Source organism: Poecile atricapillus, chromosome 2, assembly GCF_030490865.1.
Source record: "Poecile atricapillus isolate bPoeAtr1 chromosome 2, bPoeAtr1.hap1, whole genome shotgun sequence".
NCBI lineage: Eukaryota > Metazoa > Chordata > Aves > Passeriformes > Paridae > Poecile > Poecile atricapillus.
In genome coordinates, this window is record NC_081250.1 from 151243012 (window position 1) to 151264090 (window position 21079).

General features: G+C 42.0%; 1 protein-coding gene across 13 annotated transcripts in view; it reads right to left on the reverse strand.

The window, feature by feature from the left end:
- Positions 1-21079, reverse strand: part of TSNARE1 (t-SNARE domain containing 1) — a 453286-nt gene that overhangs the window by 341199 nt on the left and 91008 nt on the right. For all 13 annotated transcript variants that reach the window (XM_058832855.1, XM_058832854.1, XM_058832853.1 and 10 more), the window contains one exon: positions 13074-13196. In XM_058832855.1, coding sequence (XP_058688838.1) covers positions 13074-13158 — 85 coding nt within the window. In that variant the 5' untranslated portion in view covers positions 13159-13196. The remainder of the gene's footprint in view (positions 1-13073; positions 13197-21079) is intronic.

Genomic DNA, 21079 nt, shown 5'->3' on the forward strand with positions numbered 1-21079 from the left:
CAGGATGTGGACATTAACATGCTCGTGACAAAGTAGGGGAGGTATTTATACAGCACAAAAAACAATGCAATGAACAATGTCACTGCCTTCGCTCTGGGAAACCTGCTCAAGGAAAGCAGCAGGAGCAAGAGAGGGACTGAGACATGGAGGATGAAAACAACTGGGGAAAAGACAGGAAGAGAAAGATGCAGGGGGAATAAACTGAATCCCTCTTGTGTCTAAACCTTCAGATATAGAAGGGGTGGGATTTTTAGACACAGGAAAGAGAGGGACAGCAAATCAAGCAGAATACCCAGCATTTCATCCCAAAAGGAAGGCTGGTTTTTCAGGCAAGAAGAGGAATTTGCAGCATGTTCCAGCAGTGAAAGCCCCCAGCCGTGGGCAGGGAACCCCTCCTGCCTGCCTCAGCCCCCTGATGCAAACACCAAGGAGGAGAAATGCCACCAGGAGCTGTTCTAAGGCTTTCTACTGCAGACAGGCACTGCCACTGTCTAGGGTGATGCTGAAATGCTGGCCTTGTCCTCATCCCCTCTCTCTCAGTTCTGAGGACGTCTCTAACATGCCTGGAAGAAGTAAAAGAGAGTAATTAAAAAAAAAAAAAAAAAAAAAAAAAAGTGATGGGGAAATGGGCCAAAAAGGGCAGGATGTTCAATCAGAAAAAAAAGAGTTGGAGAGAAGCAGCAAGACAAGCAGCCCTCCTCTCATCAACTAGACATCATTAAAATAAAATAAAATAAGATAAAATAAAATAAATTAAGATAAAATAAGATAAAAAATAAAATAAAATAAAATAAAATAAAATAAAATAAAATAAAATAAAATAAAATAAAATAAAATAAAATAAAATAAAATAAAATAAAAATAAATAAAATAAAATAAAATAAATAAAATAAAATAAAATAAAATAAAATATAAACTAAACTAAACTAAAAATAAATAAAATAAAATAAAATAAAATAAAATAAAATAAAATAAAATAAAATAAAATAAAATAAAATAAAATAAAATAAAATAAAATAAAATAAAATAAAATCAAGCTGTATTCTTACCAAGTCAAATCTGAGCGAATGGAGGGAAAAAGAAGCATTGATGTAAGACACACTAACAAGTCAATTAACATCTCTCATCTTGTGAGAGCAGAGGGTGCCAGGTATTCCCCAAATACAAAGTGGCCCATCCTCTCTGCTTTCCAGGAATTTCAATCTCCCAAAAGGAAGCTCTTGTTTGCCAGAGTGGTTATTTTCTTATTGTTCATAAACATGAACTTTTTCTCCCTGTCAGGATGTAAATATGGCCTGGTTTCTCCTTCACTAATGAGCAATAAATGTGAAAACCCCACGGAGACCAAAAAAATAAATTGAAAAATCACTGAAAATACTGAAATTGTGTTAACAGATCCAAAATTTAAAAGTATGAATTAACAGCACTTTGGTTGAGCAGTAAGACTATAAAAGGAGAGGTATGAAATGCCAATATGACTGAAACCTCCAAATTACATTTCAAAACACACACACACACACATACACTGCACATCCGTTCCCCCAGGTATGCACATCCTGTGTATTTTTAGTGATTTTATTGTTATTAGATCCTGGCTTGGAATTATCTGTGTATTGTTCAAAGTCCCAGCCATCTGGCTACAGTCTGGCTGCTAAAGCACTTCAGGAAAAGCAGCAGACATCTCCTCTTTCCTCACCTGCTTAACTCCTGCAGTACCTGAAATAAATCTAAAAAAAACCATTACTACAGGATTGCAATAAAGGGGTTTTTTTTTGCTGCATTTTGTCATAAGCCCAAGTTCTTTGCAAACTGTGTTTTACAGCAAACCCTCTTTCTTTTACACCATCTTGCAGAAGTGAAAATAATAATGAAAAAGAACTCGGAGGAACGAGTGGGAGAAAGTGACACAGAAATCTTATTTTGTTCAGCCCATCACTTTGGTTGCCTCCACACAGGTATTCAAGTATAGGAGGTCTGAAATTTCCAGACTCACAGGACTGTTTTTTCCCCTCAAAACCTCTTTTTTTTTAGGGGAGAATGGGATGGTTCCCAGTGGTTTTGCTTCCACACAGCTTCATATGCAACAGACCTGTTTTAACACGTCCAACTTCAAGTCAAGTGCTATTCCCAGCCCCAAAAGATGGATTTATGACTTTAAAAATCTTCAGAGGGATTTATGACTTTGAAAAACCTTTTTTACATAACTTTGTCCCTCTACTTTGCCAGCTGTAACCCTGTTTCCATTTCTGTGTCTCTGTTAGGAGAGGAGAAGGAATTGAGAACATTGTATTTTATGCAGCATGGCTGTGATCAGCTCTTCATTCTTCTGCTCTCCACTAAGGTCCTGAGAAAAGCGTTCAGAGAAGAAAAATAAAATAAAATTCCCCACCTAAGCAAATAATGCTCTGTGCATTCACATGTATGGAATATTCTTTGTCTCTCTGAGAATCCACTCCAAAATCTCTGGCTGAAGATGTCAAAGCAAGGAACAGCCAAACACACTGAAGTATCCATGGAAAATATTCCACCTTAGTACATTACTGGGCACTAAGGGATTTAGGAGCAATCAGGTTTGACTGCTTATAAAAAAAACAATAAAAAAAATAATAAAAAACCCACATTGGTTTCAAGAGATCCTTAAAAACCTTCCAGAGCAGAAAAGGGGCATTGGATATCCACTCCCACACCCACAGCTGCATCATCAGGTGCCTGCAGGTCTGTGAGGTCTGACCTTGATGAGATTCTGAAAATAGGACATAAGCTATAAAAAAGCCCATTGGGAATATTTTAATCCTGGTCCTGTATCTCTCAAGAATCAGCTGCCTACCAATTCAAGCTTGATTTCCACTAAAAATATTGGCTTTAGAAGGAATTAAAGAATTTTTAACGTACTTAGGATGTGTTCATATAGAAAAAAAAAATAATAGTATCATCGTCCCATTGCAGCCATCAGCAGCCAGGAAAAAAAGGGTGAGAAACACAGAGATAACCCCAAAACGTGTTTCCCTCTCAGGATCAGGAAAAAATGGGATATTGGCTTTTAGAAACACCTACACAACCACTCATACATCTCAGAACCTCTCTAAGGTGCTTCTCCCACCCCAGCACAACCCCCTGCAGCACCAGCCCCTTCAGCCACACCAACAGCCCCTGAACGAGCTCATGAATCCCAGACATTGGTATCCCACTATAACAGAGAAATTTGGGGAAGATCTGCAACACATACATCCTAACATCCAATTTAATATCCTTCCTCACTCCTAAATGCTTTCCATCCACACTAATTCACCCTAATCCCCAATCTACCTGCTTACATCTGTCGAGTCCTTCCCCACTGTTGATCTTTAATCCCTGCCCACTTCTAGCTGCCAGTGTCAGTCTCCAAGCCAACGTCACCTGGAAGAAGAGATATTCAGAAATAATATTTCTGGACTGACAGCATGGATAAAAACTTTATTCCTTTTTTTTTATTACTTTTTTTCTCTTCATTCAAATTCTGTTTGTGTCATAGGTATTTGGGTCAGCTGTGTCTACTCCTCCTTTACGTACAGAAGTGAGATTTGTGTATGTTCTGTAAATAAATACATCCTTAGAGGAGGGCTGCAGAACAGAAATCCACAACTGTGTTGTCCTAGGGTGACTTTATGGTGCTTGGATCCCAAATCATCTGTTTACACTGGATATTTTTCTGCATCTTTAAGACTGGCTCCGAGAACGAAGGGGGAGGAAAAGGAGCAAGCTCTCCTTTGCTTTACACCCACAAAAAGAACTCACTCTTTCTCTCCAATCCACAAAAAGACTTTCTGCATTTGCCATCTCTTCAAAACAGAAAAAAAAATTAATTGTTTAATATTATTATTTTTGTGCTTGTGAATACTCTGCTTATTAAATAAACAGGTTTTCCACTCTTCTCAAATGAAGTCTTTGTTTCCTGAACAAGTGAAGGGAAAGGCCACTCAATTTTGCCCTTTAAAAAACCACCCCTTGAAAAGCTCCTTTTCAAATTTGTACCAAACCAAAATATGTGTTTTTTCAGTATCTCTATAAATCTGCATCCCCACTTTCCTGGCAGAAGGTAATGCCATAAAACTCCACCTGCATTTTCAAACAGAAAAAGGAAAATTCACTCACACACAAAGGACACTAAATTCTTTCATTTCTAATCAATTAAGAAATTCTACATCCTTGAGAAGTTAATTAATTGGATAATACTAAGTATAGGAGGGGAAGGAAACAAGAAAACAGGGAAGTTAAGAGATTTGCACCTGGCTGCACTACAGAGTAGTGACAAAGGTGACCAAGACATGGATATACTCTCCAAAAGATCAAAGACTTGGTAAGCTACAAGCTGCATTCATGTACAGGGATTTTGCTAGTTTATCCATTATTATTTTAAATATTAATATTATTATTATTATTACAAATAATATATTAACATCTCAAACATGCAGAGTTCCATCTCACTCAGCATGTCCTGCAGCACCCACTGTCCATATCGCAACAGCACAGGCAACAGAGACGTTTTTCCCTCCTAAACCTTTATCCCAGATTTTAGACTTTTTGGATTAATTCCCTTTCACAGCCGAAACCCCAAGTGGAAATTCTGCAGCAGCAGAAACCAAAAAAATAATTCTGGAGCAATTCAGTTAATATCAAGCTTGGTTTGCAGCCAAAGATCAGGGTGAGGTAGCACAGTCTCACCTGGGCTAAGAATCAGAGCTGTGCCAGTGTCTGATCACACCTGGGGAATGCTTGGGACAAAGTAAATTCCTGCCAGAAACTACTGTAGCTCTTCTTCCAATGCCCAGGAATGTCCACTCCCAAATTTACAGGGGTTACTCCAGGAATAGTGGAGGAGACAGAGCATCACTGTACATGGATATCCAAACTAGGACAGACCAGGCTGAATTCAATTTCAGCCCCATTTGGTTTCCTGATGAGCATATTAATTAAATTAAAAAAAAAAAAAAAAAAAAAGCCAAAAAACAATAGGAAAAAAAGACATTTAGCAGCCCTAATGGCAATAAAAAGTGTCAGCATCTTCCCAAGCAGGAAATGGAACATGGAGTGGATAAAGCTGTGTTAGAAATGACAGTCTGCTCCTGGACACCACCTTTTCCAGTGAAGTTTGGGGATTCTTCCATTCATGTTGCAGGAAAGGAGTTGCAGAACCTCGGGGAAAATGCTGGCTGGAGTATTTAGCCTGTCTGGCTGCTGATTCTGCCTCCTCTCTGGGGAGACAGCTCGATGAACCAAACTGGGATGCAGCCACCACCCCAGATGCTGGAAATATTCCAGCAAACCTGGAACAAGCTCTGATCTGCTCTACCCCTGATTTCAGAATGAAACCATCCTGGCAGCACATCTGCCTGGCACAGCAGGACACTGGGGAGCACTGGGATGTGCACGCAGAGACAGCTCTGATGGAAAAACAAACAGCTGCAGAAGGGTTGCTCCATCCTCATCCTATCCCCCATGGATCCCCATTCAGCAAACATGGACAGATGTGCATACAAGGTCATGCAGCAATCCTACTGCTCAGTTTCAGCTGTATCTTGTTTCAGGTGGACGTTTTTGCAGGCACAGACCAAGAAAAAACAGGCTTCAGATCCTATCCAAGCATTGGGTATTGCCACGATGGAAAGAACAGGATGCAAAGCACAGGGTGGAAGCCCAGTGGTGTAAGAAATGTTGAGGAAGTTTTGCAGCAATTGTAGGAATTTCATAATAGAGTCAAGAACTCCCTTATGCCTTGTTGGAGAAGTGCTCTGCTCTCCTAACCAGAGAAGTGCTCTTGAGAAACTGAGAAAGTTTCAAAAAACACAATTGTTTTCAATATACAGAAGTAAAGAATCATGGAAGCATTGATCAGAAAATCACAGGAACATAGAATGGTTTAGGGAAGAGGCCTTAAAGATGATCCAGTTCCAGCCCCCTGCCATGGGCAGGGACACCTTCCACTGGACCAGGTTAATCCAAGCCCCATCCAACCTGGCCTTGGACACTTCCAGGGATGGGGCAGCCACAGCTCCTCTGGGAAACCTCTGCCAAGGCCTCACCATCCTCAAAGGGAAGAATTTCTTCCTCACATCTCATCTAAACCTTCCCTCTTTCAGTTTAAAATCACTGATGTGGTGTCCAGGCCTGAGCTTAAACAAGAGCTGGTACGAAGTTTGAATGAGGCAGTAGCTGAGTTTTATTTTGTTAATAAGACTTTTCTTTCCTCTGCCTCCAAGGCAAAGAAAAGCTTTTGAAAAAGCAGCCAGAAGAAAAAAAAAAAAAATGTGGAGCGAAATTCCTTTCAGGAGCTGAACCTAAAGCACAGGGCAGTCTCTTCTTCTTTAGGAAAATACACCCATGTGGAAAGACTTTCCAGAAGGGCAGCCCCAGGTCTGGGCACACATTGGGAAAGAAAAGGAACCACAAGCACATTCATGGAATTACAGAATCACAGAATGGCCTGGGTTGGAAAGGACCTTAAAAAACATCTGTTTCCAAACCTCTACAATGGGCAGGGACACTTTCCACTGGACAGTTTCCACCAGCAACATTCATTCTGTTTTTGCTTCCCCTACCGAGGCACCTCTACCCACACAACGAGCCAGCTACGGGCAGAGGATCTTCTTAAACTACTTCTAATTCGGCTGTAATTGAGTGGAAAATGAAGCAAGCTGTTCTGAGCAGTTCTCATATTTAAATATATTTCCAGCTGAAGGAAAGGTGTCTTTGATTTCTGATTTTCTGTCAAAGACTGGGACCGCCAGCATGAGTTTTACATGTACAATTGCTTTGGATAACCAAGACTAGCAAATAAAATGGGTAAAGGAAAACAAAAAACCAAAAACCAAAACCAAGCAAAAAAAAAACCCACAAAAATTTTAAAAAAACCCACAAAAAAACCCCATAAAAAACAACAAAAACAAACAAACAAAAAGTTTATCTTTACCCTATCTTTATCCAAGAGGTTTTTGGATTGGTTTGTTGTTTTTGTTGTTTTTGGTGTTTTTTTTTATGCTAAGAAATTGTCAGCTCACCCTCACATATTTCATTAAAATACGTATTTATTCCAATGGTGCATTCTGTTTTTTCTGGTTATATAAATAAATTCATAACCACTTACAATTCCTGAAATACTGAAATTAAAGCAAAACATTTATTATAATGTTAAAAGTGCCAGAAGGGATAGGGCAGAGGTTTTCAAAACAAACAATTTCAAAGTCAATACATGTATGAAAGCTAATTCTCCTGGCAATTCCTTTTGCTATAAAACATGATGTTCATTATTCTTTAATATGGTTTCTTAAGTTTAGTCTTATTAATTCATTAAATCATTGCTAAGATGTCCAAAAACTGAATGTAAGGCAGAGAAGATCCTCTAAATCTAGTGAAAATGGACTAAAAAAAGAAATATATAACTTTTGGAAGTTTTGCACAATAGCAAAGAAACAATAAGAAATAATTCTGTAGATGCCACGAAAAAGTTTTTTTGGTGTTGTCTAGTGAGAGAGATCATCTTATCAGGATTTTTTTGGTATTGTTTACACTTAGACTTTAACTTGCACTTTACTAATGACTTGTTAAATATGACACCCAAACTCCTCAACTTCTGTGGGACCATAAATTCAAGAAAATATGATGGGATCCAAGATTTAGAAGCCAAAATGAATCATTAAGACTCTCAGAAATGTTTTACACAACATTTGACAAGCCACATTATTGTTTAGAGCTTTCTAAATTAGAGACAAGTCCAGAAGCTAACCTTGGAACAATATTTGTGAACCCATCTAAGTATGACAGAGAAAAAGTGCTACAGGAGGTCACATCTTCAGCCTTTTCTTCTTTGAAGCTTGGAATTGACGATCTTGGAGGTCTTTTTCAACCTTAATGATTCAGTAATTCCACATTGACAGGACTCCATCCCAAAGGCACAGTTTGTTTAAATTACTGAATGTGATCTGACCCAGCCCTCCAGTCTGAGACTTCAGCATTTGAAAAAAAACACTCTTAATATTGCATAGCAGCTTTGAATCTCCCCCCAGAATTCAACAATTTTGTTCTTGCCTTCTTTCACTGTTTTTAACTCTTTCTAGCACCCTTTCCTGAGGACATTTAAATGTGTGATTGTGGATAGTGTTCCTCACAGTTTCCACAACCAGACCCTCTGGACACCTTTCACTGCAACAACCACGGGTTTCAAATCGCCTTCAGCAAAGCATTCCAAGCACTGGAATTAATTCCAGAAGCCAATGCAAAACCAAAGCAGCGCCCAGGCCCCTGCACAGCAAAAGGATTAACCACCTGCTTAGTGTTAATTAACCTCGGGGGGACTCCTTGTGTACTCAGGAGTTTGTTCTGTGCTTCAGCACTTTGCAGCTTCGAGATGTGGAGCTGGCAGTGGATTCCTCCCCACAGTGGCACCAGACCCGGGGCTGCAGTGAGGCCACAGGGGGGTCAGGCCATGGTGCTGGTTTGTACCCGAGCTTTGGAGTGAGTTTTGCCCAGAAAACAGAGCTTCTGCCAGCCCCATCCCACCAAAGGGGTCACAATGATCTGAACATCTCCCTCCCATGGAGCACACGAGCTCTGTGACTCTGCCAAACTTGGAGGCAACTAAGAACCCCATGGTGTGTTGTTAAAGACAAATCTCTTTCCCAAATTACTAGAAAAAGAGGTAAATAGGACTGGAGAGGACAGAAGAGTGGTTCATCTGTAAGGAGGAGGTTTGGATTGGGTATTTGGGGAAAAAATCTTCTCTGACAGGGTTGTCAAGCCTTGGAACAGGCTGCCCAGGGAAGTGGTTGAGTCAGCAGCCCCGCAGGGATTTACAAGACGTGTAGATGTGGCACCTGGGGACATGGTTTAGTGGTGGAGCTGGCAGTGCTGGGTTAATGGTTGGATTTGAGGATCTCAGAAGGCTTTTCCCACCTAAACAATTCCATGACAGGTCAGTGACCCTGCTGCCAGCACGGGCACATGACTTTCTAACCAAGAGCTGGTTGGTGCCGCACAGAGGCAGGTGAATGGTAGAGATGGGACAGCAAAGAAAATCATAGACCCAATTCCAGGAAAAAAAAAAAAAAAAAAATTAGAAAAATTCATTTAACAATTGCTAAGTATTGAAATGATAATTAGGTGATTTATACCCAGAGAACACTGCCAAAAACAACTTTCAGGGACGAATTTCATTTTGTTCAGTGACAAGATAACCAACCTTATCCAACCAGGAGAAAGACTCACGTGATATATCTTGAGTACAACCCTGGCCAGAGTCCCACACAAAATCTTCAGGAGAAACTGAGGGGAAAATGGTCTAAATGAAGCCACAGCGAAATTAGGCACTGACCCAGAAGTTCCTTGAGCTCACCTGGAAGCAATGCACTGCTGGAATATGAAATTAACCTTACCTTTTCAGAGCTGGCATTTAACATCCAGGTTACAGTAAGGTTAATAAAAGCAGCGTTAAAAATTTCCTGTCTTGTGGCATTTTAATCCAAGCCATTTAAATTCCCTGACCTATATGCCTCCTTGTGTAAAGCAGGTTTTGTTCATTTTCCCCAAGAAGAGATGGTTTTTGGAAGGTAGTTTGAACATGGTGGACAGGGCAGGTTGCACACAGTAAGAGTCCAGAGTTTAATTCCTACCCCTCTACCACATTTGCTCTCTGTCTTAGACATTACTTAGACATCACATTACTTAAAAAATTAATATTTTTGAAGTCCATCTTTTCCATTTCTATGTGTAAACTTAAAAATTAAAAAAAAACAACAACAACAAAAAAAAAAAACCAAACCAAAACAATGACTTTCTACTACCTGCTTTCTAGTTTGTCCATGCAACATCAATGCCCAGATGAAGCCCAGAGAAGCTCCTGCAAGGAAACTGGGGAACACAAGGGTTTACAATGATTTTGGGGATCAGAATGAGGATATGGAAAGCAGATGTTGCTGTAGGAGGTTGTAACTACCAGCTACAAAGCAGGGACGTGGCTTATGCCCCCACCTGCCTCAGTCGCTGTGGGACAATCAAACCCTCAAAGTGCTCTACTCCAGGTAATCCTGGTGATCCTGCTTGTGACACACTTCAGGATGCCCCATGGTTAAACCCACAGAACATCTGAGTTCTGCTGAGCTTCTCCCCTCCTAAAACCTGCCAACATTAAAAAATAATAATAATAAAGAAAAAAACAAAAAAACCCACTTGTTTTTGTTTTCCCCAAGAAATCCTGGATATCCACCATCAAAAATAGAGTCTGAACTAGAGTTTTCCAACACCAAGGTGTCCAGGGCAAACCAAATTGCTAAAACAGTGCCTTAGGATCCTCCCCAGACTCTGCAGATGGAGTTTGTGGATCTCTCTAATTAGGATGGTCAGCAACGTTAACCTCCACGTGGCCTGAGGACGGGCTCTGAGTCCATCCATCATCACATCAGCTCAGAGCCAGGGGGATCACCTTCAAGTAATTAAACTTTCCCATCCTGGCAGCACATTTGGATTGAGCATGGAAGAAACAGAGCCAAGATAAACAGATGCCTAAGCACTGAGGAAATCCACATGGCAGTATCACCCTTCATTAAACAAAACCAAACTAAAACTAAGCCCCCTCTTCTTTGCTCTCTATATTAAGGATGAAGCCCATCACCTCTACTGCTGCTGTATCTCAGGGTTTTCTGTTGGATAGTGAATATTTCAGTTGGATATTGAATGCTGGACCACTGTTGGACATTTACCTTCAGGAATACTTGGTTTTTTTTATTTTTTACAAGGAGAGGGAGAAGTTTAAAGCACGCACAGAACATTCCCATCGAGGTCTGTCCCTGCTGAGAGCAGAGACACAAAAGCTGGTGGGAAGGCCACGCTCCTTTGTTCCAGCCACACCATGATCTAATACAAAAGGCAATTTTTCTTAGCAAACCAGTCATCCATTGTCCAGAAGCAGGAGGCAGATAATTAGTGTTGCATTACCCTCTCCTGGCACTTAATTAATGGCAATATTTGGGGATACTGTGACAAAAGGCATCCAACGTGTCCATCTTCAGTGACAAAGGGACACAGGTTCAGATGACATAGAGGAGAATCACGGAATGCCAAGCTGGAAAGGAACCTCCAGGACCATCTGATCCAACCTTTCTTGGCAAAAGCACAGCCTGGACAGGATGGCCCAGCACTCCATCTAGATGAGCTTTAAAACTGTCCAACATGCAGGAATCCACCACTTCTCTGGGGAGATTATTCTAAAGGCTGATTGTTCTCATTGCAAAACATTTTCCTCTTGTCTGAGTCCCTGATAATCTCCCCAGGAGTAACTTATACCCCACATCTTTTCCATGTGAAAAAAGAGTCTTCATCTCCTTTGTAGCCACCCTTTAAATGCTGGAACACAATGAAAAGGCCTCCCCTAAACCTTCTTTTCTCAAGGCTGAATGAACCCACCTCTGACTGAGACACACAGAAAGGAAACTTCTCCAAGGTGCCTTGGCCAACACAAACACGTCCCTCCCCTTGAAATCTTTTCCACAGGGATGCTGAGCTCAGGGACCAACCAGTTTTGTCTGCCTGGGAAAGTCCACACTGGAGGACCCTGGAGATGTGTCCATGGCAATGCCACTGGACAGGATGTGTGCAAGCCTGGAGGGGAAACCAGCACTCAAGTCTAAGCCACAATCCAGAGCATCAAGAGGCTCTGCTGGGAAGACAGCACACCGTGGCAGTTTCAAAAAAACCAGAATTTTCCACACCAGCTCCTCTTTGCCATCCACTGCAGGCGGCTTCAGCATCACAGCTCCAACTGCCAAGCCATGGGCAAGCTGGGCACAATAAGGGATCTCTTAAAATATTTAGAGATTTAAAGTGTCTTGAGTTATTCTGTGAATTTGCATTAAAAACAGAGGTTCTTTCATACAGCACAATAAATATTCATTTTTTTAAAATCTAAGCTACAACACACTGAGATTCATCGTTTGTCTAGTCCACATTTCAATTATCTTTTCTTACGGTTCTTTGATTGTGCCCAAGTATCCCATTCTTCCTTGCTTTTATGCCTTTAATTTTGCCTTGCAGAATAGGTTAAAAAAATCACTATTTGCAACTGAACAGACAAGTCATACTTACTTCAATACCTTCTTCCTGTTCAAAGAAAAAAAAAAATCAAAATTAAACCCAAATTTCTAAGAAGAAAGAAATCCAAGAGAAACCTCTAAACCTCTATTTTTTTAATATATATATATATATAATAAAATCCATGGAGAACTGCTATTTGTAAAACAAAAAAATGTTTCACAACACCAAGTCAGGCTGTGTTAGTGAATGGCCCAGTTGAAATCAAAGGCAAGAGGAGAGAGGGGTGACATTCTTCCCTGGTGAAAAAAGGAAAAGAGAGCCCTTTGCCCGGTTACAAGGGCAGGCCAGATCCAGGAATAAATTGAAGGATAAGTTCCAGATAAAAATACTTGCTCAAAGCCAGACTAGATAAGGCCAGATGAGCCCTACAGCTGGTCTGGCCTCTGCTTAAAAAAATGACACAAAGAAAGAATTCATGGCCATTTGTAAGCCAATGTTCGTGGTTTCAGCATTTCCTGAGTGAGTTTTTGATCCTGTTTGCCACATCCAAGCATGTTTCCCAGATTCAAGAAGCTTCCACAGCGAAGTTATCTTCTAGGAAAGCAAAGCCCACTGCATTTTGTACATCTTCCCATCTACTCCCTCCATCTGCCAGCCTTAGAACAGCCATTGAGATAAACTTCTTGTAAAGGTGATGGGGAGATGGGAAAAGACACAAGCCACTTTGGAGAAAAATCTGTATTTCTCCTTTGGATCTCTCAAAATTCCTCCAAAACCCTCATTAGTGCTGCTCTCCCAGGCTGCAGCCCCAAACCCTGAGCACAGTAAGATGCTGGGCCTCAATCACACAAATCAAACTGAAAAAGTTTAGGTTTCACCTTTGAAAATTAGTGTCAGAAATGACCCCTGGTGAGGGTGTGATATTTATACAGCAGCCACAGTGAACCTGAGCAAGTCAAACTTCAGTCCTCAGGGAGTCAGGTGGAATAAATTACAGCAAGGGATCAATACTTCACCGAGAGGTTGATAGCCTTGTCTCGAAGGGCCTCCAAATGGGTTCCTGCTCCCAAATCCACTCCCATCAATGGATCCATAAGACATTTTCTGGATAGTGATGGATGCAGGATTACACTTCAAACCTGAAAAACAGAGAAAAAGACAGGCACAGCCCTGTTACAAGTCAGCTAAACCCCAGTAGCCTAAGGAAAAAAGAGGACTGAGAAGGCAAATAAAAGATACAGGGCAATCTCCAAACTTCAGGATGCCCACCTGCAAAAAATTAAAAGCACTAAAATCCAGGTGTTCTGGACTACAAATGGTTTTGAGGGCAAGCAAGTCATTTGACCTCCCTGTGTCTCATTTTCTCCACTGATAAAGGGCAAATTTTAATTCCTTGCTGTTCACAAAGTGCTTTGAGATCCTGAGCTGGAAGGCAAAGACTTCAGCACTCAATCAAAAAAAAAGGTGATGCTGTCTTCTGGAACATTACTAGTACACAGCTGGCTGGAGTCTATCCATCACACTGCAGTCCTGATGAGCTCTCAAAAGAGGCAGTTTGCTGCTATAAACTCCTGGGCCTCCAGTAGAAATATTTGAGCCGGAGTTATTTTGTCTTGCTGGTTAAAAATAAATAAAAATTAATAATCTGCAAGGCCTGCAGTAGCAGCAGAATGAAATAAATGCAGCAGTGTCAGAGGAAGACAACTTCTTCCTCCTTATCCAAAGAAATGCCTCACCCAGACACCCTCCAGCATTTCAACAGTGTCCCAGAGCTTTGGTATCCAAATAGTTCAGCTCAAAGGCACAGAAGACACCATGGCATCAAAGGAAAAGATAAAGGCGCTGCATGAGCTGGGAAACTACACAGGCCCAAAACCAGCTACTGCTTTCTTACACCAAGGCTATGAAAACACCCAAAACTGGTGTTTCTATGACAAAAAAAAGCTTACATGTGATGTGATTCTGGTGTGATGGCAGAATCAGAATGGTTTGGGTTGGCAGGGACCCTTAAAAGTCATCAAGTCCAACCTCCCCAGCCTGAAATGTTCCTAGTGATGGGGCATCCTGGTCCAGTGTTTTACTCAACCATAAACCAAAATTCTTCATTATAACCACTCTGTATCTACTCTTTTGTTAGTTTAAAACCATTGTCCCATCACTACAGGTGCTACTAAAATTTTGTCCTCATCTTTCTTGTACTAAGTATTGAAAGGCCACATTAAAGACTCCCCAGAGCCTCCTCTTCTCCAGGCTGAACAACACCAACTGTACAGCCTTTCTTCATGGCAGTTCATCTCTCTGATCATTTTTGTGGCCTCCTCTGGTCCTGTTCCAACTGCTCCATGTCTTTCTTGTACTGAGAAAAATGTTGGGGTGTTAGGCTGGATGACATGAGTTGTGATACTTCATTCTGGGCTTGGATATTCAAATTTCTCATGTTCTGGATCAGTCATTTTCCCTCTGACGTGCAAAAATCTGGGAATGTGGCATATGACCACATGTCACATGATGTCCTCATTGATATATATCTCAGGAAAGGGCTGAAGTCTCCTTTGGGATGCACTGACACTTGCAACTTTCCCTCTGGTTTGTCCTCCATGGAAAGCAAAGCACCAGAAAATCCCAGTTCTGCACTGTACTGGGCACAGCCTGATGGCCTCAGGCACCTGTTCTACTTCATTCTCCTTTTTTTTTTTTTCCTTTCAGTTTCAAAACCAAGCAAAAAAATCAGCGCTGTGCTTCACCAGACAGCGAAACTCCAGGACCAAAATAAATCACTCGCCATCCTCCCTTAATTGGGCCAGACACGTGAAGGAAGATGAAAGTGCAACCACCTTGAGAGAGCAGTGGTTGGGAGCTAAATCCATTAAAAGTGGAGAAAATCCAGAGTGCAGCTTCCCCAGCCAGCCTCAGTGTACCACGTACACAAATAATTGGCATCTGAGGCTGCAGGTGCTCCCAGGCCAGAAATCCTTCATTTTAAGGAAACAGCCTTCAGCACAAAATTATGGAAGCCAAGCTGTGAGAGCAGCCAGAGAGAGGTGAGGGGGTGTGTTGGGGTGTGCTTCAGGGAGACAGAAAATGGAGCAAACAAGAGGAACCAAGGAGCAAACCTGTAAACCAAAGCACTCAACAGCAAAACAATCCATCCTGTCAGCTGTGTGAAACTGCAAAACCATGAGCTCCCTGGAAAATACACCTTACAATTGTACTTTCTCCCAGGAGACCTTAGAGCAACTTTCAGTAGCTCATGAGGGTCTGCAAGAGAGGTGGAGAGGGACTTTTTAGGAGGGCATGGAGTGATAGGACAAAGAGAAATTGCTTTGAATTGAAAGAGAGTAGGTTTAGATTGGATATTTGGAAGAAATTCTATATTCAGAAGCTGGTGAGGCCCTAGAGGAGGTTTCCTGGAGAAGCTGTGGCTCTCCCATCTCTGGAAGCGTTCAAGACAAGGTTGGACAGGGCTTGGAGCAACCTGGGATAGTGGAAAGTGTCTCTGCCCATGGCAGGAGGTTGGAAGTGGAAGATCTTTAAGGTCCTTTCCAACCCAAACCATTCTGTGATTCTGTGGTGCCTTGGAGGAAATTCTTGATCACAACCACTAAAACCTACAAGAATCAGTTAAAGATTTAGTTGGGAAGTCTGTGATGGACTTGGGAACAAACCTCAGCTCTCCCAGGTCTACCAATACAACCTTCATCACAAAACGAACCCGAGATCCAGCAAAACTCTTACCCAGGAAAATATGGGCACGTGGAAGACAGTTAAGAGGAAGTCTTCGGTCAGAGCTAAGGAATTATTTTCTTTATCTCCCACAGTTTAAGACCACTGCAGGGATTTGGGACAACCAAAACAGCTTGAAAACAGTCTCTTTACAGAGACTTTTTCCTGACCCACCCTCTCTCTTTAGAGATAAACAAGTAGAAACATTCCTTGCCATGACTTCCCCAAGGCCACAGACAACAAACACGGAGTGAAAGTTTACACCCTGTTGTAAAATGCCTTGATTACAACTGGGCAAGTGTTGTTTTGGCAAACAGTGAATGCGTCTATTTTTTCTCCAACAGAGTGGTGTGAAAGGGGGAGAGAAGGAGGGCTTTTAGAGCACTCCAAGTGTTTGATGTTGATTTATCATTTTCAGGACGTGTTTCCATTTTAAAGCTTTTTCTCCTTGTAAAGGAGGAAAAATAGAAAGAATTGAAAATGAAATATTTTGTTGTAGCTTAACCAACCTTTTTAGCAGCAGCCACCTCCCACCCCATCCTACCAAGCTATTGAAATATCCCTTATTCACACAGCTCTGGAGCCAAATTCTTACCCCACAGTAATATATTTACAGGAAAATTTAAGAGCAGACCGAAATGCCTTTAATTTGATTGGCAATAAAAGCATTTCCCTTCCCATCCCCATGGCACTCTCCAAGTCTTTTGTCTACTGCTCCTCAGGGAAACTTGTCCAATTTACTGTGAAGGCAGTTTGTACAAATTGGAACAAGCATTTCCTAACATACTAGACACAGAAAAAAAAAAAAAAATAAGAATAAAAAAACATTTTATCACAGCTTTATCCTCATCACATGAAATACAAATAAAAGAATAACCACATCCAAGCCAGACCAAAAAGGGCATGAATTTGTATTTTAATGAAATCAAGTACTTTCTGCTTTTTGTATTCTGTAGAAGCAAATCATGCCATGACTAGAACAGTAGGATGTAGAATCTCAAGGAAAGAGCTGGTCCATATCTCTTGGAATGGGAAAGATATTGGCAATTAACACCATGCAGGCAAAATTATTTTAGAGCTCTACACCCATCAGTCTCCATTTAGAGATACTTCGGTGGACAGCATTAGTAGTGGAAATGAAGGGTGAGATTTCAGCATGGAAAAAAAAAATTATTATTATTATTATTATTATTATTATTATTATTATTACTATTTTACATCTCAATCATTAAACTGTTCTTACCATCTTATCTCAAACCATGAGCTTTCTCACTTTTACTCACGCATTTAATTTCCGTCAACCTGCTGGGGGTGGGTGGTGAGGGAGTGGCTGTGTGGAATTTATTTGCCAGCTGGAATTAAACCACAACAGCACTTTAGACAATTTATTTATATTTAAATTTGAGATTGGCTGAGAAAGACATGAGCTGGAAACATTTCTTTCCAGACAATACTGGAAAAAAGTGGGGAAGGAGGAGAGACATAGACATATTGGAGCGAATCCACTGAGGGACCATAAAGATGGCCAAGGGATGGAAGCAGCCCCTGTATGAGGAGAGGCTGAGGGAGCTGGGACTGAAAGTCAAGAAATTCCACTTCAAAAAAGAAAAAATAACCTGCTTGTTTTGGGGTTGGAGTGGTTGGCTTTATTGCTTGTTTTTTGGGGGTTTTTTTTATGGTGAGAGTCATCAAACATCAGCACAGGCTGTGTGACTTCTCCCTCTTTCCCTCCTTTGGACTGAATTCTCTGAGGATATAACTTTTCTCTAGTCTCTCAGCCTCCTTTGGGCTGAATTCCCCTGGGATCCTCCCTTGTGGGGAGTCCCACTTATCTCAGTCCTTATTATTCGAAGAAAACTCCCGGGCTCATTAGATTCTGGTTTCTCGTGTTTATTGAAGGATCCTTACAAAAACTTGGCAGGTCTATCCAGACTGACTGCACAAGCTCAAATCACCACAGCCTGGATCACCTCGTTCTAATGATACAAAATGGCCCCAAACCACGCGGTCTTTTCACCTTTATACCAATTTTTACCCTATTAACTACAGACACATGTATTGTTATTATATCTCAACAAATAGGTTTTCTATATCTACTCACATAATTAAAAGTGAAACTGACTCTAAACCAATCATTTTTTGTGCTTCTAAAAACTTCAGAAGCATGGAGAAGAAAGAAGAAGAAGGATTAACAACTACACCTTTTTTCCTCCATCTTTACTCCACGTGTGAAACCCTCCTAAAATCTATATTTTCACCTCAGTGTTAAAAGAAACATTTTTCTACTTTCTATTTAATTTCTTACAAACCCTGGCTTGCTCAGGGATATTTGGAAGCCTTTCTGTCAATATTATACATGATTGATGTATTTTTTAAAGAATTGTATAGACAGAGAAATGTCCCTGCATTTCTAGACTCCTACAGGCTGCACAGAGAGGCCTGGGGTCTCCATTCTTGGGGATTTTCACGCCCTGACTGATCATGTGCCTGAGAAACCCGCTCCAGGTGACGCTGCTCTCAGGAAGGAGTTGGACAAAATGACCTTCAGCTGTTCCTTCCTACTTGTGGGAATCTGCAATTTTCCTCCTGTGATGCCTGAAACAGCATCAGAGCCATTCATGGCCCTCTTGGCAGACTGGAGGACCCTTACTGTGCCTATTTACTAAACAGGTGGAGAAAAGAGTAAGAATATTGCAAACCCACCATATTTTTTTTTTCCCCATTTTCCATGAAAACAGTGAAATAAAGCCACTGAAAGTGCGATGGTGAAAACCAGAATGACAGCAGCTGGCAAGAAGTCAGAACAAATCACACTTCGACTCTTTATAGAAGTTAGCAGGCAGTGGATGCCTGTTATGCTCTCATATTTATATGGCCACAGAAATTGATAGGAGGTACATTGAATTTTCTTTTTCTTTTTTTTTTTTAATTAGAAAAGTCATAGAATCACAGAATAGTTTCAGTTGGAAGGGCCCTAAAAATCCTCACATTCCAACCCCTTGCCATGGGCAGGGACACTTTCCACTGGCCCAGGTTGCTCAAGGCCTCATCCAACCTGGCCTTGAACATTTCCAGAGATGGGGCAGCCACAGCTCCTCTGGGCAACCTGTGCCAGGGCCTCACCACCCTCACTACAAAGAATTTCTTTCTAATACCTAATCTAAACCAATTCTCTTTTGCCATTAAACACTCCCAGTGGACTGCTGCCATAACCAAAGAACAATCTGTGTGGTGTCCACCAAGCTCTGCTCTCTCCATGTGTATTTTGAGCAGTGAGCTGGGTGATGCGACAGGAATTATCCTCATCAAACGCACACGCCGCGCCCAACAGGGGAGTCAGATGACAGCTCCAGCCTCCAGAACAATCTTAACAAACCAGAAGTAATGTTCAACAAAGAAAATAAGGCTCTGCATAATCCAGGTCAACTGCAGGGGCCTGAATTTAGACAGAGCAAACAAGAGCACCAACAGAGGATGGGGAGCTGCTGGCCAGGGTTGCAGAGAGGGATGGACGGATGCCACAGACTTCAAGCTGAACACGGATCTGCAGTGACATTTCCTGTAACAGTGGCAGGCATCATCACGGGATGTGTAAATAGGATTAGAATCTTCTCGACAAGGGAAGCAAACCTTTTGCTTGACCCCACGCTGGAGAGTCCTCAGCTGTAAGCAACAAGCTCCAGCAAAGATTTTTGTCTGAGACTGAAGAGAGTCTGGAGGGAACTCGGAGAATGACAACAGGTCAAGAAAACATAGCCTGATAGGAAAGATTGAGTAAATGGGGTTGCTTTTCCTACAGAAGGGAAGATTGATGGGAAGATTTAATCCTTCAATTCTGCAAGGCTGCTGCAAAGAGACAGGGAGGAAAACATTCTTTTCCTTCCTCTTGGGCAAGACAAGGGACTAGATCTAAACCAAAGCTGGAAAGATGAACTGAGACATTGGCAGAGCCTACAAGGAAGGACAGAGTTCCTCTGGGAACAGGCAGCATGGAGAATGGTCTTCTTGCACCTGGAAGTGATAAAACCAGCCAATACTGGGTCCAGTCCTGTTTAACATCATCACTGATGACCTGAATGATGGGGTGGTGCATCCTCAGCAAGTTTGCCAAACTCAAAGGAGTGGCTCCAAGCCAAACCCAGCCTGGCTGTGGACACTTTCAAGGGTGGGGCATCCACAGATTCTCTGAAAAATGTGTGCCAGGGCCTCACCACTCTGATTATAGAATTTCCTCCTAAAATTAAATCTAAGCCAGCTCTCTCTCAGTTTGAAGTCATTACTCCTTGTCCTGTCAGATCAGCCCTTGTCCAAAGACCCTCTTCAGCTTTCTTGGAGCCCCCTTAGGCTCTGGAAGGGGCTCTGAGGTCTCCCTGGAGCCTTCTCTTCTCCAGGTGAAAAGCTCCAACTCCCCCAGCCTGTCTCCAGAGCAGATGTGCTCCAGCGCTCTGATTCTCTTTGTGGCCTCCTCTGGACTCACTCAGGCAGCTCCACATCCTTCTTATGTTGGGAGCCCCAGAGCTCCAGGTGAGGTCTCACCAGAGCAGACCAAAGGGGCAGAAACCCCTCCTTCACCTGCTGTCCATCCTGCTTTTGGGACAGGGCTGGCTTTCTGTGCTGCCAGAGCACCACTGCTGGGTCACCTTGAGCTTCTCATGCACCAACATCCCCCCGTTCTCCTCAGGGCTGCCCTCAGTCCATTCTCTGCCCAGCTTGTGCTTGTGTTTGGTATTGTCCTGACCCAGGTGCAGGAACTTGCTCTTGGCCTTGTTGAACTTCACTGGGTTCACCCAGCCCCACCCCTCCATCCTGTCCAGGTGCTCTGTTCCCAGCTCCACCACCGCCTTGCTGATGGAGAAGTGCCTTCACTGGGGGCTCCAGAACTCAGTGATGACACCTCCACTTCTGGATGACCCACCTGAGACATATTTTTTCTGAGTTTTTTCACCCAGATAAAATCCTTTGACCAAACAGCCTGACCTTCACAAAGAGCTTGCAGATAATTTCACATTAATCATCTTCACTCATCAACCCCTACAGCCTCTGGTCAGCCCAGGTCACTCTTTCCCTAAGAGCCTCCCTGAGACTCCAGTTAATGAAGGGCCAGCCCCAGCCACTCTGCTAGGAGAGCTGTGTCTTCCCAACTCTTGAGTTTTGCTGTTTGATCTCTCTTTTGCCTTTTAATGTCCCCTCAGATGAACTAAACAGATTGACCTCCTTTCATTTCTCACTGGGAGATTTGTTTACACAGGAACCACAAGAAAGGATACTCAGCATTTCCTTGCTTTCCATACAGCTGCCT